Source organism: Salvia hispanica, chromosome 3 (genome assembly GCF_029641045.1).
Source record: "Salvia hispanica isolate PSC_SH4W2 chromosome 3, Shi_PSC_v1, whole genome shotgun sequence".
NCBI classification, from domain to species: domain Eukaryota; kingdom Viridiplantae; phylum Streptophyta; class Magnoliopsida; order Lamiales; family Lamiaceae; genus Salvia; species Salvia hispanica.
The window spans coordinates 231,696-255,197 of record NC_142694.1 but is presented as its reverse complement, the minus strand read 5'-3'; the positions used below and the strand labels follow the sequence as shown (position 1 = coordinate 255,197).

Below are 23,502 nucleotides of genomic sequence, written 5' to 3'. Positions count from 1 at the left end.
CTCAACTAAAATTAGGAGGCATAAATAGAAGTGTACTAAAAAAAGCAAAAGATTAAAATAATTTTCCCCAAACTTAGGAAAACTTTCTTTTGCGTCCTTTTGTGGTTATTTTTAAAAATTTCCAAACGCTAGTAATTGCATCTCAATTATTGTATACCTAAAATATACTCCTTCCGTCCCAAGGTAGATGTCACACTTTCCTTTTTAGTTTATCCCACAAAAGATGTCACATTTCTTCTTTGGAAAATATTCCCTCTCACGTCAATTATAAAATTATATTCTCTCCCATCACTTAACACACAAAATAACATCTCCTAAAATCTCGTATCATTTTCCAAGTGTGACATCTACCTTGGGACGGAGAGATTACTAATAAGTTTTTTTCGGTGATAAAAAAATCCTTACGTAGTAAATCTGATCAACCAAAACAGCATATCTGAACACATTAATCACACATCTTATTGCGGCAATCCACACACTTAACAATTAACATCCATCTAAAAACACAAAACAAAAGAAAAAAATAAAAAGAATAATGAAAGAAAATATGTCCTTCAATTAAGACGTAGCACAGTGTGCTGCTTCTTCATCTTCATTACAGCATCAGAGAATTTCCCTTTGGATCCGCTAAACCGATTGGCAAATTTGACACTGAGTCCCCGCAGCCACCAATCCTCGTCGACAAGGAGCGCTTTCACTGGATAATACAGGAGCTTCACGACATACGCCCCGACAATGGCGTAGAGCGACATGTAATAGATCATGTCGGAGATGCCCGTGTAATAAGATATAGCGTCCAGAGCCAGAAGATAGCTAATGCACATGAACACCAAGCAGACGTGGAGGATCAAGAACACTGGATTACCCGGGACCACGAATATCACTATCACCACCGACAGCGCGAACGCGAACGTGTTGGACGGCATGAAGTACCTGTATTTTGCCTTCTCCATCACCATCTGCCCTGCCACGTGCTTCTTCCACGTGTCGTCCCCTAACTGCAGCAGCCTCCTCCGCCCCAATCCCATACTGGGGCGGGCTAGGGTTTCTGTTCCTGGGTCGGGAGCGGGATAGACTCCGCCTGGCGGCTGGAGCACCCCCTGGTAGGTGGCCGCCACGATGAGTGTGGCCACCACCAAGATGGTGTTGCGCATCTCCAGGGTGAGCTGCGCCGTGAGGTAATAGTAGTCTCGGGATATTTTCTCGGGCAAGGTTGCTTCGGTGAGGACGTAGTCGGTTGTTGTTAGTTCCTCAATGTCCTTGCTTTCTTTAGCCCCTTTGTCTTCTAAGATTTCTCTCACTGCAGTTTGATGGTACATTTTGGCAAGGTCTAGAGCAGTCTTCTTGTCGGAATTCAGTCTGTTTAATTTCACAAGTTTCACTATTTTTTCCGCCCCCTACAACAACAAAGCAATTATATATGTATGTTTTATAATACTATCTTCGTCCCCCAAATATTGACACACGTTGTGTTATGAACTTAAATCCTTCGAGTGGATTCTAACTCTAACAAAATAACTAATTATAGAAATTTAGAAAACTTATAAACTAAAGAAAAGGAACTTGATAAACTAATTGAAATGGAAATATACTTTTCTATTCTTCTATGCTTAATGCCAAATGCTTACAGCAATTTATAGACAAATGATTAACTAACCACTACTACACTACTTAAGATAATGGAGCATAATGAAACATAGAAACTAAGAGTGTCCACTATACAAGAGCCGCGGCCGGGCCACGGGAGAGCCGCGAGCCGCGGCTCCCTATAGTGCGGGGGGTGGGCAGCCGCGGCGGGGGGAGGGGGTGGACGTGGGCGCGCCACGATCGTGGCCTGGCCGCGGCGCTTGGGCGCGAGCCGCGGCTGAGCCGCGGCTCCCCCCTTTTCAGAATTTTATTTTTTTTTTTTAAAAAAAATTCGAAGTTTTTTCTATTTATACCTAAAAATTTTGAAATTTTTAATTGTAGTAGAATTAAAATATAGACAAAATGGAAAAAATAAAATTTTTGGTGGCTTGGCCATGTCCACTATAGTGGGAAACATGGGCATTGGTGGCCCGGCCACGATTTTGTGGCCTGGCCACACTTTGTGGCTTGCCCCGGCCATGTATAGTGGACACCCTAATCTACACTACTATGAAGAAACGTGGGAAACCAACTAAGACTAATTGCATTACTAATATAACTAACTTGACATGATCATTTAGTGGTGTGGCAAATACATGCCTGTATCACTTTGACCCGACACGGATTTTAAGAAATGTAATGGATATTGAGTTGAAAAAGTTAGTGGGACGTGGGTCCTACTTTTAAAGTATTAGTTATATAATAAAATATGAGTAGGAATGAGTTAGCGCAATATGAGATCCACTACCAAAAATAGTAAAAAGTGAAGTGTGTCAAACTTTCTGGGACAAACCGAAATGGTAAATTGTGTCAAACTTTCAGGGACGGAGATAGTACGTTCTAAAAATAACAAGTAAATGAAACAAAAAAAAAGACTGACCCCTGGACATCCAAATTGAGCTGCAGCATGCAGGGCCGTGTTGCCGTTGACATCCTTGACGGACAGAACCGCGGTGATCTGGTTCCTCCTCCTCAGCCAGTCCACCAGCATGCTAACGGTTTTGCACCTCCGATTCACCAGCGCTACGTGAACCACAGTCTGGTTTAAGTTATTGACGTCGGTGACCGACTCCGGGCAAATGATCAAGAGCCGCGCAAGGAGCTTGCGCTCCTCGTGCTCCTCATTGCCTGCTCGGGCCGCGCACTGCATCAGCGGAGTCATCCCGCCCTTGCCCTTCACCCGCACCAACATCTTGTCGAATCTCGCCATCAATCTCGCCGTGTCGCGGTGACCCCTCTCTATGGCCAGGTGGAGGGGGCTCCAGCCCCCTCCGTCCAGCTTCCTGCCCAGGGACGGCATCAGGTTCAGGATTTCCAACGCCACCTCCGTGTTCCCGGCCGCGGCCGCTTTGTGGAGCGGAGTCTCCTCAAACTTGGCTTCTTCCATTTCCTTCACCTCTTTCGTGTCATCTTTTATGACCGAGTATATTTTTTCTATGCAGCAGCCATCTCTAAGGCAGCCCCCCACACATATTTCTATATTCTCCATTGTTGCTACAAACTACTTATATTGTGTTTGAATGTCGTTGTTACAGTTTCAATTAAGGATTCATTACATTATATAATCTGGGGTTTATGTAGATATGCTGTACACGTTAATTGTGATTAAGGTGAACTAATCAAGCAAGCCATTCTGCTAAAGGAAACAAACGATTTTAGAATTGTTATTAGAGAAATCAACCCCACATTACTTGAGAGAAAACTTATCAATAAAAAATATGACTATTGGTTATAGATGGAGGTAATTTTGCTTATACCTTTCTTGATGGTTTGCAATAACTATTAGTTTATCTAGGAGATACCGAAGTGTAGAGAAGGGTAGCATGCATGTATGCTATATACCTTACTTCTCCAGTGTTTAAAAAAACGATTGGTCACTTAATTTTGCTTCGCAGAAGTTTATATATATAATTAAACGTGTAATGCATGGGGATGGGGGCATAAAGCATCCTTAGAGGAAAAGGAAACTTATGTACTGCATTAAATTATACAGTAATAAAAATAGAATTCCTTCATTTGGGAATCTGTAGTTCCCCTGGACAATACTTGGATCTGGCCCATTGGGTTTAGTTAGATCCACGGCCCATATGTAATTTAAGTATAGGAGTATAAAATTTCTAGGTTAACAACTTGCATGAAATAATCAAGCAAATCTTATGGAGTAACTAAGATTACTTTTGACAAAATCTACTGGCTGACCAATAAAATGAACTATGACTATTCTATCTTTTTATAAGAAAGACTTAAAAGACTTTTTTGTATGATCATTACATTAATTAAAAGTATGACAGGGACATGTGGGACAATAACCATTAAATGTGACCTAATCTGGGAGTTGTTATATCACAAATAATTAATTTTAGTAAAAGTTTACAGGTACCAAATCAGTGGAAGAACAAATAATCAAATTTAATTTTAACTTTAGATAATAAAATATAAATATCATAATAACTCTTTCTATTTTTTATCTGTAAAGGGTGTATGCTATGTATCTAAGTTTTATACTAACAAAGGACTAATGACATAGTATAACGTCCTAGCCATGCCCACGGTTCGTAAACCGGCGGTTCCGGTTCGGAACTGCCGGTTCCGGTTTCGAGAAATATTGAACCGGAATCGAACCGTGAGGCTATTTCATGGTTCCAGTTTCGGTTCGAATGGAACCGCCGGTTTTTCAGCAATTTTTTACGGTTTTTCATGGTTCTGAACCGCCGGTTTTTGGCGATTTTTCGCAGTTCCGGCTCGATTTCACGGGTTTTCGACGATTTTTCACGGTTCCGGTTTGCAACCGTCTGGAACCGACGGTTCCGGCACGATTTCGGTTCGTAAAATTTGAAACTGGAACCGGCCCATGATTCAAAATATGGTGGTTCCGGTTCAAGAAAAAAATCACTGTTCCGGTTCGGAACCGAAACCAGCAGTTACCATTCCGCGGTTAACCGCCCGAACTGAAAACCTTGGGCATCTCTATAGCGTCCTACCTTTTCTAAAAACAATATAGCAAATTTGGCAGTGCAATGAAAATTATTCTAAAAAAGATTAAATACGGATTGAGTTATTTATTAACCTATTTTTAATAAATAACAAAAAATTAGTCCTTATTAAATGTTCACATTTCAAACTGCATTCCATCTTCGTGAAACTCAAACTCAAAACTCAAACGCAGTGAATCTCATCTCCATTACTCAACCACGCAGCCTCCATCCCCTTCAAACTCTCCACTAATTCTTCCATGGCTCCAGAAAGCAAGCCTGATATCACCGGAGTGCTCACGCACGGCGGGAGGTACGTGCGCTACAATCTCTACGGCAACCTGTTTGAGGTGTCCAGTAAATACGTCCCTCCGCTTCGCCCTCTCGGCCGCGGCGCTTACGGCCTCGTCTGGTTAGTGAAAATGTCAATTCGATGTGTTAATCAGTTGGTATGGACATGAATTCGTAGATATTTTAGAGATTTAAGCATTTATTGTCAGCTTGATTGTTCGCTGTAGGAGAGAAGTCGTGTTGATTAGGTTTTAGAGAGAGGATAAAAGTCGTCGATTGATCTCTTTTTTTCTGGATTGATCATTGATGTAGTTCGGCTGTGAACAAGGAGACGAAAGAGGAGGTTGCAATTAAGAAAATTGGGAACGCATTTGATAACAGAATTGATGCCAAGAGGACTTTGAGGGAGATTAAGCTCTTGCGCCATTTGGATCACGAAAACGTGAGATCATAATTATGTAGTATTTGTTGATCTTGTGAATGAGCTTTTTATTTTGTGGATTTTTCCTGATTTTTATATTATCGTTTTTGTCGGTGAATTGAACTCAGCTTATTGCTATCAAGGATATTATAAGGCCACCAAGGAGGGAGGCTTTTAACGATGTGTACATTGTTTATGAACTGATGGATACAGACTTGCATCAGATTATCCGGTCAGATCAAGCGTTAACAGATGATCACTGTCAGGTCTGCTTGCTTTTCTATGGTGGATTTAAAACTGACTTATTTGAGCTTGGTTTCTCACGTGTCGAATGTAGGGAGTTAGCTTGATATTTTCGTTTTAGACGATGAAAAAAGTTGATTTTTTTAAAGATGATTGCTTCTCTATGGTTGATTTGAAAACTGAGTTGTTTGAGTTTTTGGTTTCTCTAATAGAGTAATAGATATGCATGTTCATGTCAAACAGAGGGACTTAGATCGATATTTTAGTTTTAGACGATGAAAAGAGGAGAAATTTAAGTAAAATTTATTTGCTTCATGAGTATCAACGATGAAATGAAACTCTTCGGTTCGCAAAGATTTAACTATATGCAGCATAATGAGAACACAGTATGAGTGAATATAATGTTGAGCTGTTTGACATGCTAAGTAGTTCAGTTGATTGCTAACCCAAGAAAGGAAATTTGATTTCTCTAAGATTGCTCCTGTAAAGTTCCAATTTTTCCCAGTATGATTGTTGTGAAATTTGTTTTGCTAATAGTTTGTGTTTATATTTGCAGTACTTTCTATACCAACTATTAAGAGGATTGAGATACGTACACTCAGCACATGTCTTGCATCGTGACCTTAAGCCTAGCAACTTATTTCTGAACGCAAACTGTGACCTTAAGATAGGAGATTTTGGGTTGGCAAGAACGACATCTGAAACAGATTTTATGACTGAATATGTTGTCACTCGTTGGTATCGAGCACCTGAATTGCTCCTTAATTGCTCAGACTACACTGCTGCAATTGATGTATGGTCTGTTGGTTGCATTCTTGCTGAAATAATGACACGAGAACCGCTATTCCCAGGGAAAGACTATGTTCATCAGCTGAGGCTCATTACTGAGGTACTTGTAAATTGATGATTTGTGTTTTGAGGAAAAACAATTTCTTTCTATGATTTATTAAAAACTCACTCATCCTCCAGTTTTTAAGGTTGATTGGTTTTGCTTGCACTGATTCACTATGCACCAGGTTTCAATTGAGAAATTTCAATTATCTATAACAACATTGGAGAGGGAAACTTAGAAAGTTCATCATCATATTATATGATTCTTGCATACGGAGTCTACCTAATTAAAATTTAGATGTTCTTAGTAGCTTCATGTTTCTTAACAAAATTACGTAGTTGAATATGAAAAAAATACTACCAAGTGAAAGCTATGTGTTTGAATATGTTTGCTAGCAATTTTGTTTTCCTTGGTTTTAAGGTGAAAATGAAGGAGATGGGGATGTGGATTGTGGGAAGTGCTGCCTTATTCCTTGGTATAACCTTCTAATTTTCGAACATGTCTTTTCTCGTTTTCTTTGAAGCTATTAGGCACACCCGATGAAGCAAGCCTAAAATTTCTACGAAGTGATAATGCACGGAGATATGTTAAACAGCTGCCCCAGTACCCAAAACAAAATTTTGCTGCAAGATTTCCAAGTATGTCACCACTGGCTCTGGATTTGCTAGCAAAGATGCTTGTTTTTGATCCAGACCAACGTATAACTGGTAAAAGACAGCCTTCATTTCCAGTTTAGTGTCCAAATTAATTGTTTTTCATCTGCTGACATCAAAATTTTGGTACACAGTTGATGATGCTATCTGTCATCCGTATCTATCCACTCTTCACGATATAAATGACGAGCCAATTAGCTCCACGCCTTTCAGTTTTGATTTCGAGCAGCCATCATTAACAGAAGAAAATGTCAAGGATCTAATTTGGAGGGAATCACTCGTTTTTAATCCAGATCCAGTCAGTTAGTTGTGTGCTTTTTCCACATTGCGTAGTTTCTATGTATTATGATAATTTTGTGTTGTATGTATAAAAGGTGTACTGGCTTTCGTCTTTCGACCAGCTTTCTACTCCATGGTTACTTGTGTAAGTTATGCCTCCAGACATGTATTGTATCACTAAAAATATGAATATTGTAATTTTGATGACTCTGTATTTATATACTACCAATGTAACTGATTCAAAGAGCTACTCCTTATTACTACTACACTTGCTAAGATTTCATGTCTAAATGTGATTTTTTCAAGTTGGAAGACAAAGGAAGCATTCTGCATATTTGCTGAAATTTGTTGGAACTAAACAAGGTCATTACAGCAGATCTTTATATATATAATCTGATAAGATCAAGACCAGCCGCTACATGCGGTCGATATCCAGGTATGCTGATCTTCACACAGCAGCAATTAGTGGGGTATTCAAATTACAAATGTTTGAGAACATGATCACCTAATGGAAACTTCCTTCTGTAATAACAGCTCTGTATTTCCACATTATCAATAGGTAAAGGCACTTCGGGGAAATCGCAACCCGATTCCTGGTCCATCAGCTTATCACAGGGCTTCGGAACTACACTGCTCGACACCCCTTCAACATCGGTGCAGTTCCAGATGACCTTCTTCGCCTTCTTAGCCATCTCGATTGTCACATTGGATATGCAGATCCCGGTGAAAGGATCACCCGCGATTCCCTCCAGCCTAGCCGCCATGGTCACATTCTCAGCCACCATGTCGCGGTAGTTGATGTTTTGGATCGAAGGGAACGCGTTGGGGTCGTAGTTGTTGTCCGGGTGAGAACCGTAGTTTCCCGTCATCCAGAACGCCCACTTCATGGTTTTCATCGTCATCCCTCTCACGTATATGTCCTTGACATACCCGCCCCTCCCGACAGCTGTCTTGATCCGAACGCCCGACTCTGAATTGATGGCGAGGATGTCCTCCGCTCTCACGTCCTCAATCCCTCCCGACATCTCACTCCCCAACGCGATCACAGCGCTGTCTGGGGATATGCAAGTGAGCCTCCTGATCACCAGCTGCTTGGTTGGCATCCCAAACGCGATCCCGTACTGGTCCCAGCCACTCTTCACCGCAATGCAGTCGTCCCCAGACACGATGTAGCAGTCCTCAATCCGAGTGTTGGTGCAAGAATCTGTTGGTTTGTCCATTTACACAAATTAGTACTCTGCACTCTACTTGATGCATATGCAATGTTTGTTTCTGTTGCATACCTGGATTGATACCATCTGTATTCGGAGATTTTACAGGCGCCAGAATCGTTAGGCCTTGCACTATCACATTGCTGCACATATATATAAAAATCAGCACTGAATCTGATGGAAAACAACACAGACAGACAAGAAGTGAGCCTCAACCTGCTGTAGATAGGGTGGACGTTCCAGGAAGGCGAGTTAAGCAGAGTCAAGTTGGATATCTGAACATTCTCCGAATACATGATTTCGATGAGGTAAGGCCTAGTGTATTGTAGTTCTCCCTTGCGAAATTTGTTCCACCATGACTCCCCTTGACCATCAATTGTGCCGTTGTCCCCTGATAAAAAAAAAAATCTTTTACATCGTATTATCTACCCTACCAAACATGGCCTTAAGTTGATCGTAGTAGTATGAATATCTGACCTGTTATAATAACATCGGTAAGGTTTGTGCCGAAGATTAGACTGATGTACCTTCCACCCTCGGTGTCTCGCCCTCGGCCGTAGGATGGCAGTGGCTCTATCACAGCCCATTCACTCTCTTCCTGAGAAGCGAGAAGAACAGCATCTTTGTGCAGGAAGAGAGTGAAGTGGCTGGTGAGGTTGAAGCTTCCGGTGAGCCACTTTCCCGGGGGAACAAACAGCATGGATCCGCCATATTCCGCGTACTGCCCGAGATGGCTGATGGCTGCCTGGAAGGCTTTTGTGTTCGACGTCGTCCCGTCTCCGACTCCTCCGAAATCCGTCAGGGACGCGCCGATAGCACGGCAGCTTATGGCGCAGTACCGGAAGTTATCATGGCTGTGTAACCGCCCGGCGGTTGATCTCAGCGGAAACGTGGCAGCAAGAACCAATATGACATGAATTGCCTGCAAAGAAATGTAGTAGTATTTGAAATGAAATGTTGAGGTTTTTGTGAGGGAGTGGGAGAGCTGGTTTACCTGCAAATTTGTGACTATTCTGTGCATCTTTTTGTGTGTTTGGGTGTGGGTGTGGATGTGTTTGAGAGAGACCATATACTGTATTTATTTTGGCTAGAGATAGAGAGAGAGGGGCAGTTGATGTTCTTGCTGTAAATAAATATGAGTAGAATGGAAACAAAACTAATTTTGATTAATTACTTTTATTTGTTACCCTTTCTATGTAGGTACAAGATTTGTCTTTACATCATTCCTCTAATTTGACTATTCAAATTCAATATTCAATTCACATTTTAGAGAAAAAATACTCTAATTATTTCTTCATTTGTATAACTGTTTTTAGTCCAAACCAAGTGTGGATTTATACCTTGAAACAAAAAATTGGTTTAGTTCAGTAAGAAAAGCATTACCTAAAATCGACAAACTTGCATGTGAAAAAACCCATTTTTCATTTTTGTAAATTGTAGAATGAAGAAGCATGAATATCATTTTACCTAACTTATTTGGTTTACATTACTTCAACTATGTCAGTGTAAAACATGTACAGAATCTGGCATGAAATTGAGGCGTATTGTAATACAAAACGTGGCTATAAATTCATTCTATTCGATTGGGTATACTTGTGGACTTGTTAAACTCAATATTCCAGAACCCCACTTTATTTTCCACATTTAAACCTCTTATTTGGTCAACATATCTAATAAAAATATGATCACAGAAAAGGTAAAAATATGCAATTTTACAAATAGACAGTTTTACTAAAGCACTCTGATATATTCTTTGTTCTTACCATTTTAGACATTTTTAAGTGGTTGATGAATCATGGCTCCAAGTAATGGCCTCATAAATCTCCACTACCCAAAATTGGTGCCATTTTAAAATTTCCAGTGTTTATTTTTTTGGGGGGGATTTTGGGAGTGTTCTTTTGTAAGTTTTTGCAATTTTGCAGACAACACTAGTGTCACAATAAATTCAACCACTTAAAAAGAGGGATTCCATCTTGTCGATCGGATCTTTTAGTATATGTCTCTTGTTTCCTTTTTCATAATATTATTGCATATATTATATTCTGTTATTAACTTCTTTGTAAAATACATTTCGAAAAATAAATCATAATATCTTAAAAGTTTTCCATTATACAAATATCTGCAATTTAACTATTTTAAGAATAAATATGGAATTGCAAAAGTTGAAAAATGATTTATGTTTATTGAAAATGCTACGCAAAATAAAAATCTTCCTCAATTCATTCACGAAAATACGCATCCTCATCTCTTAGCATGTAGTGCAAACATGTACTAGTAGTACTTTTCAAACCATTCTTTCACGCTTAAGTTAAATAAATATATAATGATTTATAAATCAAGTAGTATCCACATACAAATAATCAGTTTTTAGGGTGTGTGGTTCAGTTTATAATCTTCTTAATAGTACTATATTTTATAAGGTATTTGAAAATTTACAGTAGTATTTGGCAAAATAAGTTTTTAAACAAGTAAATGCAAGAGACCAAATACTTTATAAAATTAAATCCTAAGGAAAAAAAAAGTGTCACTGACATGTTATTTCCCGTGACTATATTCCCTCCACTAATAATAGTTTTGGTCCATTCACGGCCTCACGGGCTACAGTTTCTTAGGTGGGGTTCGAATATTTAATTCTTCTACTCCATAAATTTATAAATATTATTATAATTATTGAACCCAACATCATGACTCAATTCATCACTAGTTAGTGTAGTTGGTTAAATAGTTCTTATGATCTGTGCTCAAATTTAAATATTAGAAAAAAGTACTAGTACACCTTCACATGAACCCACTCTTTAGTTGAACTACATGCATATTCTATATTGCTTTCAAAAGTTGTGGAAAGAACAAATGGATGGCAGAAACAAAGCTAAAAACATATTGAAAGTCGAACATAATGAAAACAAATTTCCAAAAAGTAAAACAAACAATGGCTTGGCATTTTGGTGTTGAGTTTTATGGAGATAAATATGACAAAAATATTACTCCGTAATGTACATTTAATTACTAAGCAATGTGCAAGCATGACAACTGGTAAAAATCCAAAAAGTTCAGTAAAAGATGTAGAAATCGACACCTCAATCTTGTTCGTCGTCATCTTCTTCTTCTCCCTGCATTCCAACATCGTCTCCGATACCATCGAGCAAACTATCAACATCCTCTCCCAGCTCTGCTAGCTTTGCACTGAGCTTCTCCACTTTGCTCTGTTCTTGCCCAAGACACACGAGCAGGTCGTTTAACTCAGCCTCACTCTCCCTTTGAGCGACTTCCCTTGCTTCTGCCTTTATTTCCTCAATGTCAGGAGCAGCTACAGCCCCACCACTCTTTAATGCTTTTATTTCACGTTCTAGCTGAAAGTTGGCCTGTTCAATGCTATTGTATGCATCGGACAAGCTCTTTAGATCAGATTCAAGTTTAGATGCTGAGTGTTGGTGCTCTGAAGACTCGGCTTCGATTCTCTCCTTTTCTGCTTTGAGGGCTTCCAACCGTTGGGAAGTCTCATGTAGATCCCTACGGAGAGTCTCAACCAGGATTCTGTCTGATCCACTGCTAATCCTATGTTCGAGCTGGGATGATGAACCACTCCCGCCAGTCTTTGAGAGGTCCTCAGCAAGAGTAGCATTCCGACTCAAAAGGTCCTTTCAAACGAACAAACAGCCAACACTAGACATTAAAGACTGGGAGTGGAACCATTGTTCTTCAATATATACAGATAAGCTACAACAGAAGTACCTGTATCTCACGGCATTGCTTCTCCACAAAGTCCTTCAGTCGTTTGATATACTCCTTGTCAATTTCTCCACTCTGCTGTTCTAGGTAAGACGGGACCACCGCTACCTGGCTCTTCGGACGACTATAAATTTCTACAATTTGTTCTCTAATTTTCACTTCTAACCCCTTAAGAAAGTCAACAAACTGAGGTTCAATCACCATCCGAAGGATAGGATGATCCCCATTCCTCTGATCAGTATTTTCATCGTCATAGACCTCTTCAATGTCAGACATGCTAGCACCAATAGACCGGGTCAATGGTTTACGGGAAAGAGCAGGCTTTTCAGAAGTAAAAAGTGGGCTCTTCTGCATTTCATCAAACTTAAGAAGGTAAGAGGTAAGTCCAACTTTTTGGCTAATAGCATCAATGATACCAAAAGCATCCTGTCCGCCATCAGCACTTTTATGACAGACTATGCACACTCCTAAGAGTACAGCAGCCAATCCCTTTACACATACAGTCGCAGTTTCACTAGAAATCAACTCTAGCAAGTATGTGAGGTGAGGGCGTGCTTCAAGGAAGGACTGTACAGCACTCGGACATTCAAAGAGCCAAAGAATTAGTAGCTTTAAAATAATTGGCTGAAGATATGTAGTCTCTGTTAGGCTGCCTTTTCCATCTTTACTCATAGAAGAAGCAAGTGCCAGGTACTTAGTCATACGGTGCAGTAAAGGCTCTGGACCTCCCAACGTCAGTGTAGGCGCTTCAAGTTCAATTTTAAGAACCTGCAGCAGCTTTTACATCATACTATGAGAAGAGGTACGTGGGCGACTTTAAGTTTTAACTCCATAAGAAATGCAACACCAAAAGAGAATCTTCAAATTTGAAGATAACTCCGCCGATGTTGGAAAAGTAGTTACAAGAATATGAATAATAAGAAGAAAAAAAACATTTACCCTCTCCTTGCACTGAATGTTATCCTTCAGAATATGAGATAGGACACCAGCAGCTCTGCAGCAAGTCTACACAAAATAAAGAGAAAAATTAACTTACTCCCAGCACAAGAAAGGAGGAACGTCTTGAACATATTAGTCAAATAAGCTATCACAATCTCCGAATATGAGAACAGTAAAATTCGCAATGTGAAAACAACAAATAACCTGGAAGAAATAGAAACAGCTCATTTGGATTTTGGACATGTCTAAATATCATGTGAAATGCACAACATACCTCAAGATCACCATCACTTTCACTCAGTATCAGCCCATGCAGTAGCATACTACAAGAAAAAGAACTTTCAGAACAATTAATCAATGTTTTGAAGGGGGGACTTCCAAAAAGACTGAAAAGATATATATTACCTTCCAAATGACATGTTTACATCTTCCTCGAACTCTGCATTTATCAATGAGTGTGGTTGAGGAATCAAAGTCGAAGCCAACATAGTTTGACCATCGGGATTTTTCTGATACAATATAGAACCTCAAGAGAATAAATAGAGAATCACAGTTCAGAACCAAAAACAGAAAAAGCATAAAAACAAATAGGCTCATAAACCGTAGAGCATACATTTTTCCTATTTGATCATAATCAGAGATGTTTCCTCCAATATCAGAATAATTCACAAACCTCACAAAAGCTCTTGAAAACATAGTCTGCCGCAATGAACTCTTGTGAGCTAGAAGTTCGCAAAATAATTCTAAGGAGAGAATTTAAGGCTGGCTCAACATGATGCTCCTCCCCAAGTGCTTTATTTGCAAGAGCGTCACGGTTCTGAGGATGATTGACAACCAGATCACCAATACACTGAAGTGCCTGTTAATTTGAGAATAAAAAGTGAACATCGGAAAACTCCATAAAGCTCCCTTGACCAGATAGAATTACATGGACTTATAGACCAGAACTAATACAATCTCTAATACAGTATGAAAAAATGGAGAAAACACATCAGCTTCAAATAGTGAGCTTTCTTGAACTTAGCTCATTAAGGAAAAAGAATAGCAGAGAGAACAAAAACTGCTTGTTTGAGTTATTTCTTGGTACAGTAATATCTTACAAATTGGCCTAGAGTAGTCTTGCTCAAATTACCGATTCGGATGTAATAACTTACTACCTTTGAATGCCTTAGAAGTGAAGTGTTTGCATAAGATCAATGCTCAATCATATTACAAATATATTTGTGATCCTTAAATGGAAGATAAGTCTCTTAGGTAAAAAAAGGTACAATTAATCTCCACAGTGGTGAATAATTATTAGAGTGAACAACAATATAGAGATTAAACAAAAATAACAAGATCGGAACAGCTATCTCACCATACAACGGACAGCAACAGGAGCCCATTGGCTCTCAACTCCCAGCATTAATAGATGGCTCAGCATATTTTTCTGCAATGACGAGTAAAACAATAGAAATGTTATATTATCCTCTACTGAGTACTGACACCATAATTCTTTTAAGGAATACACCAAGATCATAATTACTCCCTCGGTCCCACAAGAATATGCACTCTTTCCTTTTTAGTCTGTCGCACAAGAATATTCACTTTCTAGTTTCTAATTTTGGAAACTCTTTTCTCTCTACCTCTCTCATACTTTGTACCAATTTTGTATTAAAACTCGTGCCGAACCCAAAGTGCATATTCTTTTGGGACGGAGGGAGTATTAGTTTACAGCTGAGAGAAGTTTAAGAGCTAAAAACGAACCTGAACCAAAACTGTTTTATTTGCCAAACTATTGGAGTCTTTTCCTGGATCAGTCTGTTGACCACCATGCAGAAGCAAATTGACTGTGTCCAACAAGCTGAGTAGATTTATAGTCTACTGGCAATCAGTTAATTAACACAGGGAAAAAGTTAGCACTCAATGCATGGAAACAAACTCTAATTTAACAGACTTAAGATTGCATTAAGAGCAAAACAAAAATACTGTTCAACCTTCTGCTGGGTGAATTTGTAGGTGCTTCCTCTGAGCTTCAGAATCGACATGAGAGAATCAAAGCCCAGTGTCTCCCTAAGCAATACCTACACCACTTACCAATCACCTTATAAGAAGTTCAGAGCATCCACAACATATTGTGAATTATCAAAATTATGAGAATCAAAAAAGAAAAGGAAAAAGAAAAGAGCATAGAAACCTGATTTGAAGAATTAAATCGAAGAAGATTGTTCAACAGTTCCAGACAGTCCTGTTTACAGCACCAAGGAAGAAAGATTAATGATACTATTAGAAAACTGAATGCACAGCCGACCAGAAAACACTCTCTACAGAATATAATGTTTGTAATGACAATTAAAAGCATACATTTAAAGATACCGAAATGCAGGAAAATTAACAAAGACGTTGGAAACAGATAAATAGATCAGATTTAAGAAGACGATAATATCATCTGCTTGAATTGTGGTAAACAGGAACAGGCAAAAAGTTAATAACAAGTTGGATATAGGTTTAGTTCACAAGAAGGAAGAATGCATGATTATCATGCCCAATCATTGTTGGTAGGCACAGGGGACCAAATCCCATTAGACAGATTGGTTTGGGTGTTTTTCAGCTTAATATTTGCCACTGTGGCTGTAAGTGGAAGCTTTACTAAACCAACAACCAATGACCAATCAAGATGAGTTATATTCAGTACGTTTCGTAGTAAACATGGATGGCTATATTGTCAACAACCAATCAAGAAGAATACAGTGTTTAAACTTATTTAGACAAACCACGAGAAAATTGTTATAAAATTGCACACTAGGTATTTAAACACCTGTACAACAACACCACCTTCAGAGCCCCCTTCCTCTTTTATAATGCCAAAGATCTTCTCCAAAGCACCTTCAAAGACCACAATTTTCTGGATTTCCTGAATGATAATGAACATGATAAACCATGAGAAACAGATAATACAACACAAGAGATTCGCATTTAACAATGGCTTTTGGAGGGAACAATCACCTCAGCTTCCCGAGTCAAGTATGTGAGAAGTAATAATGCCTCATTTCTTATGACCTAAACCAAATAATAAACAAAAAAAAAGAATTAGAAATGAGGAAAAAGAATAATGAAAAGGGAAACATATGTGCAAATATTGGTTTACAGCAATAGGAAAGAGGGGAACAAATTGAACCCGATTAAGTATCAGTAAGATACCTCACGATCCATGAGCATATCCATGAGCCTTGTTATACCACGCGGAATTGTTAAAATAGATTCTTGGAGCCTGTAAGCAGATCCAAAAACATATGTACTTGGTTTTTGTTAAGAAGGATGTACAGTATTAGACGAAAATGATATTAGTCATACCGATTTGGAGAATTTGTGAGAAGTGCTGTCAACAATTGCAATGTATAATACCGAATGTAGAAATCCTCCTCAGACTGCAGAGGCACTAATTAGCAAATCATATACAGACATAAGCCAAACTCAAGGAATTCGATGACAATTAATGCAAAGTTCGTACCAGCAAGCTCAAAAGAAGTGAAATATTTTCCACTTCTCTTGAAAGCAAATCACTGTTCATTAGAGCTGGTTGAACCCCATTCTTTGACTTTTTTCCAAATTCAATTGGACTTAAGGCACTCACAAGAGTTTCCAGCGCTCCACGAACCTTCATAGAAAATTTTCATCGTAAAAACAAAAGCTCATTGGGGATAACTGAGAAGGGACATTCTCAGATACAAGCTACTAACTAGAAGCAACTAAAATGGCATCATCTTCCAAATGAACAAGCAAATATATGAAAAAGAGTTTTATAAATATAAGACAGTGAAGGCCTCAAACCATTTCTACATCTTCACGCCCCTCCTTTAAGACATTCAATAGTATGGGAAACCCTGCAAAACAATTCAGCAGACGGAAGATATGAAATCATATTTCATGAATGAAATAAAGTAGAATCAGCAGCAATTTCATTACGAAGAAAACCGACCCATTGCTCCAAAGGCTAACTGTGCATCATTACTTTCAGCTACAACAGCCTGAAGCTCAGTCAGCGCATTCCTCTTGTCATCAGCCAGGACACCATTGCTAATGCGATCCAGCAAGCGCTCAACATAACTGATACACATCAATTTAAGAACAGACATAAATTTTTTTCAAAATTAATAAATTTCATCACAATAATATTACTATAAAATTTGGGTAAGATTTTATTCCAAAATAAAATATTTTGAAATAACTGTAATAACAGAGGGTGTATAAAACTTTCTGATTTCCTAATATACACATACTCCTACAATTTTTGCTAAAACCTTAAACAGTAAAGTCAATTGGGTTGAATATCACTCCAATAAAAAAAAAGAGAGAGATATGAAGCTCCTTCATATGCATGCAAGCCTCCAAATATCAATGATTGTTCAGTATGACGAGCACCAAGAATAGGAACTGCATTCTGGTTTAAATATAGTAAACAGTCTCTCACTTCCATGTCGATGCAGTACAAGCTCCAAAAAGATGTGCATTCAAATTTAAATTTAGTCAACATGCTCATTCTCCTACATGGACCATTATTCATACACAAATACAGTCAAGCATCGCCAATTTGCTCATTGAGGTGCAATAACACAATTGTAAACTTCAACTGAACTTGATCAATTACCTATCATCTTCACTCGAGCCCGAATTTTCATTTCCGAAAACACGGCCAACAACGCCCTGCATAAAAACCATTTGAATAGTTTGCATGTTAGCTCACAACCAAGTACATGTAGACAAACATTGCCAATTGCTAGCAGCAAATCTCCCAAATCAATGACACCATATTAAATTGAGCTGCAAACAGCAAATTTTAGCAAAAAGTGATTAAATTGAGGGTACCTGGTATTTCGATACAAAATCCATTCTGATACAACCAAAACTCTTCAATTTCCACAATGCATAGAAAGTGCAGCGATCACAAGGTTAACTAATCCACAATCAAAAGTCAGACATCAAAATCTAGAATTCGTGGGCCTCAGTTGGCATTACGCCGATCCTAAACACAGAATACGCCATAAACCTAAGAATTTGAATAAACCCTAATTAAAAACTATTGTAATTAGCAATTATGTTACCTCTGCAATGAAAGGAATCGAGAACAGAGTGAAATGGGAGAAGAGAGAGAATGCATCTAATATTTTACGGGCCGGATTTTAGATATATTTGTTGGGCTTTGGGCCGGATTTTAGATATATTTGTTGGGCTTTGGCCCAAATCATTTACTTTCATTTTCAACAAATAGAATGGAAATTTTCTTGGACTTCATGCAATAGGAAAGTCTCCTACTTACATTAATCAATCAAAGAAAAGTAAAATTATGTGGAATTAAAGTAATGGTGATTTATATGCATTGACTAAAATTATGAAAAATTTAAATTTTTAGGGATATAATAATAAATTTTCCTCATATTTTTTAAATAATTTGACTTAGTTAGCTAGAGTGGTAGCCCATAATTTTGACTAAATTAATGAAGTGGGGAAGATTGGTCCAAGGCAAGTGGTGTGAGTGGGTTCCAAGTGGGCATTACCCGGCCCATAATGAAACTCTATTACTAATTATTTTAAATTTCAAATATAAGTTTTTTTTTCCCATACTAAATTATTGTAAACAAATAGATGTGTGTATATGGCCTATGCTGGGGTGTAGAACTAGAATTGGGACATATGTTTGTCAGTGTCCAAATTGCCATACAACATAATAAATGAATGATGAAAAAAATGTTGGAAAGGGGTTTCTCATGTAAATAATGGAGTTATGAAGTAACGAATATCATATTGCGTTATTTTGTACTAATAGAGATTTTATTCATGATGAGATTCCATTTTTTTATCCCACTTCACATATCTTTTACATTTATTTTGTTTTAATTTCAAATTTTAATGCTTTGGTTGAATTTTTTTTTACTTATTATTAGGGTCGTGATTATCTCTATAATTAATACTACCATTATTTATTTATTATGGGTGGGGCAGTGACTCAACAATATAATACAACTAATTAATGCTCGTCTCCTCTAATTATAAACATTGAGCTTTACCGCCTCCCTTTTTTTTTTACTTATGTCAATTTGTAATAGCTAGTTAAGTATAAATCTTGCACGTGATTAAAGTTATAGTAGTATTATCATAGTAGAATGATTTTTCATACTCTCATGTTTAGTTTACCAATTACCATCATATGTTGATGGTAACGTGAAGTGAAAACCATATAATATTTTTAAGTTGAAATTAAGTTAAAAGAAGGAGGGTATATATTCAATTTTGTCAAATCGTTTAACGAATATATATTTACCTTTCTATTATGTCTCATGCCTAAAATGATAGTAGGACAGAATTGACTATTTTTTATATTTTATCCCAACCTCCTTGTACATATATGGTGTAATAACTTTGGAGAAAAATAGATTATAAGAGAAGGCACTTTGGCTTGGAAAAAGTGGTAGCAATAGGCAGCACTTTCGTTGATTATCAAAAGGGCAACCCAAATTATTTTTCATGACCAATGAAAAATTGTCATCTTTTAATATGGAAGGACCACAAAGCATGAAATACGATAGTGATGATGATATATTGATGGGAAGTCTTAATCTTGAGTTGAAGCTCTAACAGACTTCGTTTGGTGACTTATGTATATATGTCTAAGTCTTTGTAGCATAAAACAAGAAATATCTTTATGTGCCCCAACAAAATTGGACCTTGATTAATCTCATAGCCACACAAGCAGTTGTCAGTTAGCTTCTCCTATCGATGTGTTTTGAGTGAAATAGAATGTTTAAATTTAAAGTTTTGATGGGGTTTTAATGCTTCTATTGTTTTGAGTGACAAAATTCTACCAGACTTGTTATAGCTTTTCCATCTTGACATGATATTTCTTCATTGTGTACACTTTGTTGATACATATGAATCCGGATAAGAATGAACCTTGTGAATCATTGCACTTCAACATGAAACAAGATTGATAGAGCGAATTGAGCTTGCTCATTTCTTTGGAATGTAAAGATGGTGCGACAACCGTCACTGGCAATGGATGGCAGACGAAGAACAGAAGTGGACACAAAAAGCATAAATTAATGGAGTTTTGAGATCCTCATGGGCTTGCGTTTGGTTGGCCGACCCCACTTAGATACGTCATTAGCCTATTAAGCCTTGTAAATAGTAGTAATATATGATTGCAAGATGCACTCGGTACATGCACACTTCAACAAAATATAAAATAGTATAACACGTAAAGAACGAAAGCGTACCCGAACTCGGAAGAATTGAGGATCAGCAACTGCTCAAAAATTGAATTTAATGGGGCTTTTAGGTTCTTACGGGCCAAGTGACCCCCGATCCCATCTGGATATGTCATTGGCCTAGTAAGCCAAGTAAATAGTATGATTGCAAACATTCACTACGTACACTTTTGAACAAGAAAATTAAAATCATGATAACAAATCAAAAGAGACAAAATTAGGTTTTGATGGAAAGTAAAAATTGTTGCAGTTGGGGAAGAAAAGAAGTGCAAATCACACTAGCTATACATATATGTATAAGGACATATCCGAATTGTATACCTAACACCAAATTGCATATAAATCTTTCCTGTCCAAGTAATTTTTATGTAGTATACCACATGTATATAAGTTTCTCCATCACCATCAGCCTTCAAAAAACCTCCTCTCCATCCACCGACAATCCATTTTCCCAATATTCCTTTAGTATTTTTCAACCAGCTAAATCATGAAGCAGCTGCGCCTGCGCTCCCATCAAACTCCGGTATTGGAAGCTCTGATTCTCACCATCCAACAGCGAAAACGGCGCCGTTTGGCACTCCTCCATTTGATCATCCCTAGGGTAAAACGCTAGACCGACTCCGCCGCGCTGCTGCAGCCCTAGAGTAAGCGAAACACCGCCTCCACCGCCACCGCCTGCGTACGACGAGAAATTGAGCTCCATCGCACCGAAATGGTGCTGCTCATTTTGGAGGAGAGTTTTACTCTTTTCTTTGTCGTCGTTGTTGCTGTTGCTGTTGCTGTTATTGATGATAGAAGAGAGACACTCGGAATCCATCCGCACGAGCTTATCGTGGCTCGGCTTCTGATCCGGAGTGTCTTTCTCTTTGAGTTCTTCCAAGTACATTTCCTCCACCATGGGCTTCCAAAGCCTCACTCTAGCATTGATGAACCAATTAGAAACCTACAAAAATGACAAAAGATTGGTGCTATAAAATACTAATCTCTAATTAATGAACTAATTAATACTCATATGTATAGATTAGATATGACACCACCTTGATTGTATAAATTAAATGGAATTAGAAAAAGGGAGGTTGAAAGGGACTTGCCTGGCTTCTGGAGAGGCCCGTTTGGCGGGCTAGAATGTGTTTATCCACATCGGTAGGATACCTACACAAAGGTTAATTCATTACAAACAACATAAAAATCAATGGAAAAAAAAAATAGATAAATAAATACGCACGGGTGGAGGAAGTGTTCAAAGAGCCAGGCTCGGAGGACGGAGACGGATCGCTCGGGGAGGCCGCGCTGGGGCCGCCAGGGATGGTTCTCGACCATGCTCATCTGCTGCAGAGCCTTCTGCTGCCTCAGCATCTGGTCCAGCACCCGAAGCCGCGGAGTCCCCCCCTTCACCCCCTCCTTCTCCCCCATGCCTCTCTTCGTCGCCTTTATCTCCTTCACGATCCCATCTCTCAGGCTTCTGAAATGCCTCGACATCGCTTTCGACGCCAGAGTCGAGTATGGCGCGGCCGCTCCACCCCCGGCTGCCGCCTCGAACGACGACGTCACGCACTTCATCTTATCGCAGTAGTGTTTGTACCTTCTGTCCACCTAAGGTTTAAATTATTAATATTACTATTAATATGTAAATGAAAAAAAAATGAAATTAGGAAAATTAGTTAGTTACCTCGTCCAACATTTGGAGGAGTTTGGTTTTCCTTGTGTGCAGCTCGAGGAGGTCGAGGGAGAAGGGCGGGGGCGGGGGCTTCTTTTCATCGTTGTCGGTCTTGGGCGGCTTGATCTGGTGCTGATTGATTGCGAGATTGCAGAATTCAGAGAGAAGCTCTTGTGCGGGGATTAGATACTTGGATTTGTTGACAGGATGTGAGTAAGGCTGCTCAAAATTGATCGATCGGGAGCTGGACGGCCCGAATCTGAGCTCAAACGCCTGCAGGCCGATGCTGGAAGGGTTGGAGGAGCTGAGGGAGAGAGAGAGGCCTTGGCTGGGCCTCTCGTTCCCTTCGCATGAGAAAACGCATGGATCGTCCGGCGATATCATCAGGGTTTCGTTTAGGCTGTACATGTCCTCCAACACTAGGATGTTTTGGTGGTTTGCGGCGGAGGAGAAGAGCTTCTCCTCACAACTTGTGCCAGCCATCCCCAACTCTGTGTGTGTGTGTGTGTGTGCTTTTTATATATCTATCTTTCTTCTTGTTGGATCATCATGATTCTTGGACTGAAAAACTGAATCAAGGAAAGATGGAATCCCATCAATAAACAAACAAATCAAAAGGGAAGGTGTATCAATTATTTAATCAACCAAACCCCTTTTTGTGTGTGCGTGACCCTCTAACCTCAAAAGTTTCAATGTTTATTGCTTATTTGGTGCATCACTTTCTTGAGAGAGAGAGAGAGAGAGAGAGTTACTAGGGTTATGTAGGTTGGGGATGGTGTAAAAAGGAAAGGAGGGATAGATATTTGGTGGGAGAGAGAGAGAGAGAAAGAACAAATAGGGATTCTTTTACTAGTATTTTTTCTTAAAAACCAAGCCTAGTAAGGAAGATAGTGTGTTCTCTTTCTCTATTTATCTCGAGATATATATATATATATATATATATATATATATATATATATATATATATATAAAAAAAAAAAAAGAGCAAATAGGCTTTTGATCATGACCTGCAACCCACATTCATCATTTGATCATTTCCACCTCTATAAAAGAAGAATTGGGTCAATGCAAAGTGTTACATATATAACTACACCACATGCGTACAAAATAGGTTTCCTAGATATCCCACCCCATGGCCCCCTCAATTATTTCACAATCCCACCAATTACAATATTGATTACAACGACAATTCTTTAATCCTCTAATTAATAACCAATTAGCCAATAATCATGGCCTCATCATTACTTCCAAATAGCTCTACTCATACTAATCCCAATACAACATGGTCCTTCACCTAGTACAAATTAAATCCACCATCACATGATGTGTTTCTTGTGTGCTAAATGAGACATGAAAGATTTTTTGAAAATCTTAAGGTTAGAACTTAGAAGAGAACAAATATTAGATT

At 38.6% G+C, this 23,502-nt stretch overlaps 5 protein-coding genes across 6 annotated transcripts; 1 reads left to right on the top strand and 4 right to left on the bottom strand.

Annotated features, from left to right (window-relative positions):
- Positions 1–437: 437 nt before the first annotated feature.
- LOC125217005 (ankyrin repeat-containing protein BDA1-like) lies at positions 438–3,115 on the bottom strand. Its single transcript, XM_048118823.2, has 2 exons — positions 2,507–3,115; positions 438–1,397 (listed from the first exon to the last, which is right to left on the bottom strand). Exons 1-2 carry the CDS (start codon positions 3,113–3,115, stop codon positions 555–557), a joined length of 1,452 nt encoding a protein of 483 aa, XP_047974780.2. The 3' UTR covers positions 438–554.
- A 1,635-nt stretch (positions 3,116–4,750) lies between these two features.
- Positions 4,751–7,567, top strand: LOC125215149 (mitogen-activated protein kinase homolog MMK2-like). Its single transcript, XM_048116478.2, has 6 exons — positions 4,751–5,010; positions 5,202–5,331; positions 5,439–5,576; positions 6,110–6,442; positions 6,909–7,092; positions 7,173–7,567. Exons 1-6 carry the CDS (start codon positions 4,859–4,861, stop codon positions 7,343–7,345), a joined length of 1,110 nt encoding a protein of 369 aa, XP_047972435.1. The 5' UTR covers positions 4,751–4,858; the 3' UTR covers positions 7,346–7,567.
- Positions 7,568–7,629: 62 nt separating this feature from the next.
- On the bottom strand, positions 7,630–9,673 carry LOC125215148 (putative polygalacturonase). Its single transcript, XM_048116477.2, has 5 exons — positions 9,523–9,673; positions 9,006–9,450; positions 8,745–8,919; positions 8,601–8,671; positions 7,630–8,521 (listed from the first exon to the last, which is right to left on the bottom strand). The coding sequence occupies exons 1-5, from the start codon at positions 9,595–9,597 to the stop codon at positions 7,797–7,799; spliced, it is 1,491 nt and encodes a 496-aa protein (XP_047972434.1). The 5' UTR covers positions 9,598–9,673; the 3' UTR covers positions 7,630–7,796.
- Positions 9,674–11,446: 1,773 nt separating this feature from the next.
- Positions 11,447–18,331, bottom strand: LOC125215147 (golgin candidate 6-like). 2 transcript variants are annotated; one of them, XM_048116473.1, is made up of 20 exons: positions 18,278–18,331; positions 18,042–18,129; positions 17,824–17,879; positions 17,155–17,282; positions 17,007–17,059; positions 16,687–16,833; positions 16,530–16,603; positions 16,377–16,446; positions 16,182–16,235; positions 15,994–16,089; positions 15,373–15,423; positions 15,173–15,259; positions 14,943–15,056; positions 14,554–14,625; positions 13,870–14,055; positions 13,602–13,705; positions 13,471–13,519; positions 13,197–13,262; positions 12,261–13,025; positions 11,447–12,166 (listed from the first exon to the last, which is right to left on the bottom strand). In XM_048116473.1, the coding sequence occupies exons 2-20, from the start codon at positions 18,063–18,065 to the stop codon at positions 11,606–11,608; spliced, it is 2,757 nt and encodes a 918-aa protein (XP_047972430.1). In that variant the 5' UTR covers positions 18,066–18,129; positions 18,278–18,331; the 3' UTR covers positions 11,447–11,605. The 2 variants fall into 2 exon arrangements, with proteins under 2 accessions (XP_047972430.1, XP_047972431.1); XM_048116474.2 differs by having other exon boundaries at positions 18,042–18,198; positions 18,278–18,295.
- A 2,313-nt stretch (positions 18,332–20,644) lies between these two features.
- LOC125211143 (homeobox protein BEL1 homolog) lies at positions 20,645–22,981 on the bottom strand. The gene is made up of 5 exons (XM_048110847.2): positions 22,774–22,981; positions 22,107–22,663; positions 21,663–22,030; positions 21,529–21,589; positions 20,645–21,380 (listed from the first exon to the last, which is right to left on the bottom strand). Exons 2-5 carry the CDS (start codon positions 22,575–22,577, stop codon positions 20,910–20,912), a joined length of 1,371 nt encoding a protein of 456 aa, XP_047966804.2. The 5' UTR covers positions 22,578–22,663; positions 22,774–22,981; the 3' UTR covers positions 20,645–20,909.
- Positions 22,982–23,502: the final 521 nt, after the last annotated feature.